The 9,766-nt window shown below is 47.8% G+C and overlaps 1 protein-coding gene across 1 annotated transcript; it reads right to left on the bottom strand.

Annotated features, from left to right (window-relative positions):
* Positions 1 to 785: 785 nt before the first annotated feature.
* PTGR3 (prostaglandin reductase 3) lies at positions 786 to 9,513 on the bottom strand. The gene is made up of 2 exons (XM_061995097.1): positions 8,495 to 9,513; positions 786 to 2,446 (listed from the first exon to the last, which is right to left on the bottom strand). The coding sequence occupies exons 1-2, from the start codon at positions 8,803 to 8,805 to the stop codon at positions 1,522 to 1,524; spliced, it is 1,236 nt and encodes a 411-aa protein (XP_061851081.1). The 5' UTR covers positions 8,806 to 9,513; the 3' UTR covers positions 786 to 1,521.
* Positions 9,514 to 9,766: the final 253 nt, after the last annotated feature.

The following is a 9,766-nucleotide window of genomic DNA, read 5'->3' as shown; positions in this document are numbered from 1 at the left end:
CTAAATCAAAGTTAAAAATATGTCTACTGCTACCGAGTAAAACATAAGTTTTTTCTACATGAAACTTTTAAAAATGTCACATACAGTCAGTCCTGAATAATGCCCAAAAATTAAGTTTACTCTGGACTTTTTCCTTCAACCTCTAGACATTATCAGTCTATCATTAGGATTATTATTAGGTGTATGATCTCAGGAAATTTCCACTTCTCCAACTGCATACAAATGTATATAATTTTGAAGGATGTGGCAAAATCGGTCTTCAAGACCTCAAATGTTTGCTATGGAAATAAAAAGACACAGAGCAAGCATAGCTTATTTTATTGGAAAATATTATACATCTAGCTGGAATTCCCACTCTATGTGCTGTCAATAATACCTATGAGGAAGAATTTTCAAAACTTTATGAAACCTTTTAACTGCACCCACTTGATAATCTATGGCTGAGCATTGGTACGTGTACGAGGTACTGTGACTGTAAATATAAATGGTCTGGCCGTTTGTAAAAGGGCTTCTGCAAAAGCAATATTCGGGAAAAGTAGAAGTAGCAGCCTGATTACGGGAAGTCACATCAAGAATCATCGAAGAACTCTACAACACAGAGATTATCTACAATGGAGCTCGTTGGGAAGAACCGCATCAGTATCTATCAGAATAAATTCCACAAATATTTAAACAGCTTTTTTTTTTCAAACTTTATTCAGAAAATATATGGGACCTGAACACGTGTGAACATGGCTCAAAACCCCACTCCAATAATCTTGTAATACCGACTAAAGGGCATACCAGACAGTAAACAGTAACAGTAGCAAATGAAAAGGCAAGAAAATGAGACTGTGTTGCAACTTGTAGTTAAAGAGTTAAAGGAAAATTTCACAGTTGTTGGTAGTTAGGAAAGACGTAATTAAAAAAGAAAAGTCGTTTCTTTTCCTAATACTACTGACACGTCAGAGTCGGAGGATAAATTTCTCTATGTAAGCAGTCAAGGAATATTACCATGATCCATGACGCAACTGAATTACAATGATCGTGTTTGTGACAAAAAAAATCATGAGCATAATTTTTTCCAGAAACTTCAGGAGATTAATGGAGCAACCACAAAACACAATTCTTTACTTAGTCTTGTTCTAATAATTTTATTTTTGAATCAGGGAATCGCAATTGCTGAAAAAGGTTTTTTTTTTTTTTTCTGAGATGAACTATTATATAAAGTCTTCCCAAACCAGTCTCACAGACTAAATCTGTCTCTGCAGCAAGACTTATTCTGTCAAGAACAATGTTCTCGTCTCACGTGAGCCTAAGCAACAGAATCAAATGCAGGGCCATTAAGTCTGTGCTACAGCCATTGATTTAAGCAGTTTTGAGGAAAGAAAAAAAAGAACACAAAACTTTTTATTAACACTTTAATGGTGCTTTTTAATATAATATCCATTACTAAGTTTTAAAAAAATTAAATTGTTTCTACTAATTCTGCAGCATAAAGTGCCCATTTTCTCTCTTCTGATTTATATCATTGTTCTGTTTTTACAGCTTACTGTTGACAGAGTGAGGTAATTCAACTACAATTTTCCCAATGTTTTTTCCCATGTACATGTAATCTACAGCACGGAATACAGACTCCAAGCCAGTGAACCTGCCCTCCGGAGACAAGTCGCCAAAGTCTACCTCACAAACCAGGTCTCCTCTTTCATACATCTCAAGCAAGTGCTTCAGAGCTGGTTTGTATTCGGAAAAGTAATGGTTCAAGAAGAAACCCCGGATGCTGGCAGACTTCTTCAGTAGTTTCGCTGGCAATGACTCTGCTTTGATGGGGTGGAAGCCAACAGGGTTTTGGTAGCCGGCGATAAAGCCAATAACTATCAGACACCCTTTGGTAGCCAAAGAGTTAAGAGACAAGTCAAACATCTTTCCCCCAACAGATTCATACACTACATCCACACCTTCGGGGTAGTTCTTCCTAAGAACAGATTCAACATTTTCAGTTTTATAGTTGATCGTACGGTCACAGCCAATGGACTTCAGAAAACCACCCTTTTCATCACTGGAGCAGGTTCCAATTACATGGCATTTTGCCTTCTTTGCAAGCTGCACAGCGAACTGGCCTGTTCCTCCAGCTGCTGCTGTCACCAGAACCTTCTTGCCTTCAGACAGCTTTCCCAGCTCTTTCAAACTGATGTATGCAGTTGCGCCACTTACCATTAAAGAAAGAAACTCGGGTTTCACAGAAGGTAGAGGAACTGCTTGTTCGGCAGGCACGACTGTGTATTCGGCAAAGGAACCTGCTTTCACGTAGGCCACGGCCTGACCCACTGTATAGCTGGCACTAGCACTGAGTCCTAACGCTACCACCTCACCGACACCTTCAAAACCTATATCGAATGGGGGCTTAACGGATGCGTCATATCGACCGGCTGAGTAGTTTATGTCAGATGCATTAATGCCGACAAATCTAGAAGAAAACAAAAATGTATTAATGAGATACCTTACCAAGTCTTGGTTGCATAAGAAGCCTTCAATTTAAATTTGTGGGATAAGTACGAGACTTTCTGATTACTGGTGTACCTGAATAATGAGTACACTCCAGAGACTACTTCCATCAGACTTAGGTAGTTTATGTTCTGTTCCTCTAGAATTAAAGAGAAACTTGCTAAAGGAAAAAAAGCAAAACTCAAAACAGACCCTCCCGAAACAAACCCAACTTATGTTCTCCTCAAGTCCCTTTGACCAAACTAAGCAAACTGAAAATACTTTTGTAAAAGACTAGAGGATGAAAATTAATTGACCCCTTTATACAAGATGTGAAAACACTGAAGAATAAAACGTGTGAAGTGGTAAATATGTGGATTCTGGCAACAAATTTACATTTTTGAATATAATAATACTGTTAATGACTAATGATCATATTAACTATCGATGTCATTTGCAAGGTCACGTTACTGTAGGCAAGTATTTTTTAATTGACGGAGTCACTACAGCAAATTTGCCTTTTGATGTAGCTAATGTCAACGTTAAAATATTTTTCTTTGTATAAATTGCTTGCAACACATCAAAACAACCTTGCACGGAAGGACTCAAATTGCGAGACTATCAAGTCCTACTGACCTCTAACAGGTGAAAATGGATGCCAGTTTTTAAGTTTATTTCAGAAAAAGCTAGAGCAATGCGATTAAGCACTGGCTCGGAGATAATGCCTAAAAGAAAGTTATGGTCTAGTTTAAATGCAAAGAATATTTTAGTAACGCTTTTTTAAATTTAAAAAACAAAAACCATGGTGCCTCTATACAGGCAAGGGAAGAGACACTGGGGAAGATTCTGTTAACTGGAAAATGTCAAAAAGAAACACATGCAACACCAGGACTGTTACTACATGTGACAGTGATGCACTGAAAGGTGCACTTGATCCCATGCAAAAGCTGCAGAAGTATGCCATCAGTACACTTTGAATTGTTGCAGTTAGCGATCGGTTCAAATAATGTAAGTGTGTTTAAATTGCTTGCACACAGCAAGGAGAAATAAAACCGCTTTGCTCGTTTCGATGCCCTTCATTCTTTATAGTATGGAGAGCCTCAAACTTTTACCAAGCTAATGTGTTACATATAAAGAGACATGTATGCATAAACATATCAGTGCATAAAATAGGTGAAAGCAGCTGTTGCTCTACCTAAATCTGCCTTTAATACTCTGCTTAGCCACAACAACAAAACCCCTGTCTTGTTCATAGACACAAAAAAAATATTTTATTCTCCTGCTTTAAGGTAACTCCTATACAGTACTGCTAAAAGATGTATAAAAATTGGTAACGAAGCAGCAGCTTCTGAGGCAAACTGTGTTCCTCAGGTGCCAGGGAGAGGGGCTTGGAGCACCGAGGCGAGACGTGCCGGCGCTGCACTAACCTCCTCCCGCTTTTACACCCCAACTTCTGTGGCAGGCAGCTGAGGGCGCGCGGTCGATGGGGAGCAGTGCTCAACCCTCCGCCGTCCCGTCCCTTCGCCCAACCGGGGGCTCTTGGTATCTGTCGGGACAGCCCCCAGGCGCTCCCTCTGCCCCCGCACCAGCCCCGGTCCCAATCCGAAAGGCAAGTCCTCGCTGCCCGCTGGGCTGAGCCTCCCTCCTCAAGCTGCCAGCGCGCATCTGCTCTGGCACGATGCGGGGCCGTCGTGCCCTTGGCTGGGCAGTGCACCCTAGAGAAAGGGGGCAGAGCCGCGGTAACAGCAACGGGGCCCCATCTCCCCTAGGAGTGTCCCCTTATTCCCAGCGCTGCACTGCAGCGGGGAGAGCACAAAGGCAGGTAAATACCCGTCCGAGGACAAAAACTTTGCATGCGGGCAGGGGCAAGTCGCGCAGCGGGCCAGACGCCTGGCGAGTAGGACTCCAGCAAAAGCACCGCTGCTTTTGTTCTGGAGTCGGAGAGGCTGCAAATCCTTCCCCGCTCGGGCTGCACCGCAACTTGTCCCTGCGGCTGCGGGGGCCACGGCGCACAAGTCGGTGCCGCCTGGCCGCCTCCACGCCAGGCCAGGTGCGGGGCTTTCCGCGGCGGGGGCAGGACACGGGGCGACCGAAGCACCGCAGCCCCGGCCCCACTCGCCATCGGGCGCTGGCGGGGCTCCGCGGCGGGCGCGCTGTCGGGCACTGGGGCTGGGGCGGACAAAGACGTTTGCGCGGCGGGGTCCGGCCTCCCACCCCGCATACACACACGTGCACACCCACCCGCTCGCCCCCTGTCTCTGCGGGGCTGCCGAGCCACGGGGAATGGTTCTCCCTGGGTTCATCATTATTAAACAATGCAGCCTGACGTCCAGCAGCCCCCCACCTCCCCAGTTTTTTTAATCTCTTTTTCTATTGCATGCAAACCAAAACTCTTGTTTGCACTGTATGGGCCTTTAAAAAAAAAAAAAAAAGACTGTTTAGTCTTTTGGATTCCTCACACATTAAAACGCTCCTATGCAGCGTCTGGATTAAAACATACCATCTAATTTGCCCTGTCATTCCCGCTGACAGAAGGGAGGTGGTAGGATGTGCCCACCGTTTCTTAGATTCTATTTTGATTTTAAAAGTACGAATAGGTACAATTTGCAAGTTGAAGATCAGTTTACTAACTTCTGAGACTGAGAAAAGGAGAGCAGAGAAGTAATAATTACTCGGGATGCTGGTGGGCTTTTAGACCCCTTCCAGATCTCCTTTTACCTTTTTGCTTAAAATGTATTATTTAGTTTATCAGTTTCTAATTGAAGCTTGCTCCTTCCGCATTTCAAAATGTAAACTTGAAAGGAGAAAAAAAGCTAGAGATTGGCTTTTTCCAGAATAATTACGCATACTGAGTCACCCGTTTTATTTATACTCAACAGTGTTGAGCCCCCTCACATTGTTTGTGACAGAGACCAGGACACTGCTGAGGGGAGGAGATGTTGCTTCTCCTACCACAACAAAGCACAAGGCACTGAAAACCAGCACCACAGCCTTAAACAGTCATCCAAACCAGTACTACGCAAGAAAAGCATTATTTATACCAAACACTCAGCAGGAAGAGTCCTCTGCTTTTCCCACTGTGATCCATTAGTCCCTTGGTTAAAAAAAAAAAACAAAACAAAACTTTCTCAACCTCTCTTACTCCCTTTTCTATAAACTTCCAGCCTAGCTGTAAATGCTTACAGGCATTTTAGAAATGAAATGTGTCACTTTCTCAAGAGAATCTCAAAAATCCCCCAGTAACTTTAAGAAGAACCAAATCTTCATAGCTGTTGAGTCCTTCTCCTGCAACAGAACGGAAGAACATTGCCCCCAGTTTTCCTCTCCCCAAAACCAGGACAAACAGACATGCAAAGCTTAAATGGCTTCATTAAGGATTTTTTTATCACCTTTTCCCTTCCCCCTCCTCCTCTCCCACACAGACGTGAAGAAAAAAAAAAAAAACCCAAAAAAAACCCGCTTTAAATCAATTCCTAGTTTTGAAGAATTTCTGAATAAAGGGTGGATTATTTTTCTGTTTATAAAAAAGGAGAAATAGGGGTTGCTGGCTTATTTCTCTAGAAGAGAAGAAAGAGGGAAAGAAATTTCCTCCTAACTGCTTCTTACTTTAAAATATCTCTCCATACAGGAACTCAGCACATTTTAATTTCCCATTCCGCTAAATTCAAACCCAGATTTTGTTGTGGCGGATGAGGATTGATTTGCATGAAAAGCTCAAAGCAATTAATACTATTCATGGGCGTGACTGGGACTAAAGTGAACAAATCCGCAAATGTGCTATTGGAACTTGAGTCCTTTATTGTTTTCATTTAATTGTATGCTTCTACCTATTAGAAAGTGTATATTTGTATTTAAGGCTTGGGGTTTTTTTTTGTTATTTTGTTGGGTTTTTTAATACAAACAGAGATTCATCCTTTTGAGAAAATGCTTCCCCTGAGTGACAAGAAAGGGAGAAACATTCAGAACTCGCTTCCTGCTGCAGCTCGTATATAGATAACGTTTTTCCGTAATGTGATCTTGTGTCTTCTGCGATATTCTCCAGAAAAAAATAGAGAAGAAATGCCACAAATAATACAAAACGTATGAACTCTACACCTAGACTTTATCACTCACCTCTCCCTCCCCTCCTCTCCACCCCCACTCATGCATGGGTGTCTGTATTGGAACATGTGTGCAATAGGCTGATGTGTTAAAATCCAGTAATTGCATGTCTGAATCCATAGACTAGCTCCTGCCTTTAGTCTGGTTTGAGCTCTGTGCCTCAGTCCTTTTAACATGGTGTGCATGTCCCTCTGGCACCCAGGGAGCCCACCCCACAAAGGCAGGGAGGAGAAGGAGGAAGAATTACACTGGAAGTGATATAAAAACTGAGTACATTTTAAAAATTCACCGGACGAGGAGAGGAGGATGAGAAAGACTCCAAGATGGGGGGGGGGGGGGGGGGGCAGAGTATTTGAAAAATAAGGATGCCGCTCTGCCTTGCATTACCCAAGTAGAGATTTGCTAGTTGTATCTCAAGTCTTCTGACTTCTTCCATGAGAAGGAATTTAACTCCAGCCTGATGGCTGTTTCATGCCATTACTGTTTCATGGTCATTAGTGGATGCAGCAACACGACGTTTTTGACTTTGAGGTTTGGAAGGAATTTGAATCTCAGAAATCCTAGTGGCAGATGTCAGCATCCGATTAAAGTGCCACAGAAGCTTTCTCATCAGCTCCCGAAGAAGCCTCTGTTCTTCTCTTTACCTCTTATTTATTATGTATTTGTTTGTTACATATAGACACACACTAGAGATTACACATACACACACAGCCACCAGCTGTCTTAATAGAACTTCCAATTGTCCTCAAGCCAACTTTTTTGTTCTTAACATCTTTAAGCTCCAACTAAGAGCATGGCAATCTCTGTATTTGCTTGACAAGAACCTGCGAGTGCCACTCTCTTCTCTGCAGCCACGTAGTCTGCTCCAAGGTTCCAGAGTTTCAGCTTCCCTTGAAGCAGAGAAACCTCAGAACTTTAAAAGGCTTAGTTTTAGCCAGCTCAAGGAGCATCTAGGAGGGAGCCGTTGAAAACAAATAGGTCTATGGAGACAGTTGAGGGGAGGTACGTGTTGTTCTGAGTCTTCAAGTCATGTCACGCTGGCCACCGCGCCGGACGCTCAGTCCTTGAGCTGGTGCAGGATTTACTAAGCAGAATGTCACCTACTCACTCTCCGCCCGACCCGATCCGTCTCCACTCTAAAATCCGCCAACAACTGCGGGCCCGCGCCCCGTTGAGCGAGACCGGGTACAGCCGGGAGACCGCCCTGTGCCTCCCCCTACCAGCTTCTTGGCGCGCAGGGGCGGCGTGGTGCGGCGGCGGCCGGGCTGCTAGGGCGGCAGGCCCTGGCCTCTGCCCGCCCTGCTAGGTCGCGGCTGGCCGAGGGGTTGCGCAGGGGTATGGGACACGGCATGCGGGCGGCAGCGGGGGTCACACGGCGCAGAGTGGCTGCCGCCAGAGCGCTGGCACATCGCAGTGACGGGAGCGGACGGCTACGCGTTCGCGTGCCCCAGAGAGCTGCGCGGTACGGTGGGGACACAGTCTGGCCCCGAGGCCTAACGTGCGCGTGACGAGCCCAGGCAGGGAGCTGGGAGGGACTCGTGCAAGCGCTTTCCCGCGCCTCACTCCCTCGGCGCTCACTGAGAGCAAAACTTGTCAGTTCTTCACCTCGGCGCCGGAGCCCTGAGGCGTTTCTCCTCCTTCGGGCAAGCGCACGACGGGAGCGGCGCACACTCGCGCACACCCCCGCCGCAGAGGGGGAGGCGGCAGCGTCACCCCCACACACGTGGATGGGGCGACCGGACCGTAGTGCCAGCCGCTCAAAACAACAACAACAATAAAATTAAATTAGCAGTCGCCAGATGGCAGCTGGTACAACCTTGGAGCCGCTCTCCAAAGTGAGGGAGGGATGTATGAGGGAGCAGGCCACGAGGTGCGAGAAGTCGGAGGGGGCCGGGGCGCGGGGGGCCGGGTGGGGCGGGCAGGCGCTCACCTGTTCCTGACAAGGAGGTCTCCGTCTCCCGGGAGTGGCACGGGTGAGTCCTGCCGCAGGGTTACCGCTTCCCTGAAGTTTTGGCTCAGTTTAGTCACCACCAGCTTCTTCATGGAGCTGGGGATGGACGAGCCCTGGAAATCCAGAAAGTGGCGGGAGTAGGACATGTCCAGGATGGGCCGCGGCCGGCTGCCACCGAAGTACGACCAGGTGGGCCCCGCCGTGGCGCAGAAGGGCTGCTGCCACCGCCGCCACCACCACCGAGGTGCCCGGGAGCTCAGCAAAGCGCCGCTTTTTGCGCTAAAACTCATGCCCTACCTCGGCTGTCCTCTGCCCCCGCCCCTGCTCGGCTCGGGAGAGTTCCAGCTCGGGAATCTCCAGGCAGCTCGCAGAACCTACCGCCACCGAGCCGTCAGGAGAAACTCTGCGCACTCAGTTGCTATTTGTGTATGTAAATATGCCCTGTGCAGCAAGCTGTAGCCTGCCTCCGTTCCTCCCCACCCGGCCAGCCCCTCCACCACACGGCGACGCCGCCACCAGAGGAGCAGCGGCAAAATGGTCCCCTGCAGCCGGTCGTCGTCTGCCGCCGATAGCGTTAGCAAGGAGCAGGGCTGGCCCGGCCGTGCCTGACCCGCCTCGCCACACACACACGCGGGCACCGCCTGCCCCTGCCTGTCGCCGCCGCGCCCGAGGACGGCAACGGGGGTCTCAGCAAGGCAGAGGTACGGGAGGCTGGATTGTCTCCTAAAGGTTGCTTTTAATTTGCACGCAGCCTCTGACTAAGGGATTTAAAAAACGGGAGAGAGAGAAACGCCTCGGATCACCCCTCCCCCCCCGCCCTTTAGTTTACAAAAAGAAGTTATCTTTCTACCAAAAAGAAAACAAAAGAAAAGATAAAGTAGGAGGAAAGCGGTACAAATTGTCAGCTCGATAAGGTTAGAGAAGTGGAGCGAAGTTGCAGCTCATCTTCTCGTGTTGTTATTAGCCGCCGCCGCCGAGCCGCTGCCCGCGGGCGGAGGCTCCGCCCCTTCCGTGCGAAACGTTCACTTCCTCGCAAGGTGGTACGAATCAACCCCGAGCCGTTACCGGCCGCGCGCGGGCTCGGCGCAGGGGCCGGGGCGCGCCCGGTGGCCATCGGACGGCGGATGCGCCGGCTCCGCGCGGACCCGGAGCGGGTTTAAAAACGCGAAGCCGTTCCCGCCGCCGGGACAGCCGTGCGGGTGCCCGTGGCTGGCGGCACCCCGCAGCCGCTGTCCTGCGGCAAGGGGAAGG

The sequence above is a fragment of the Colius striatus genome, chromosome 4 (assembly GCF_028858725.1).
Source record: "Colius striatus isolate bColStr4 chromosome 4, bColStr4.1.hap1, whole genome shotgun sequence".
Taxonomy (NCBI): domain Eukaryota; kingdom Metazoa; phylum Chordata; class Aves; order Coliiformes; family Coliidae; genus Colius; species Colius striatus.
The sequence above is the reverse complement of the archived record's forward strand: the minus strand, read 5'-3'. Positions and strand labels throughout refer to the sequence as shown.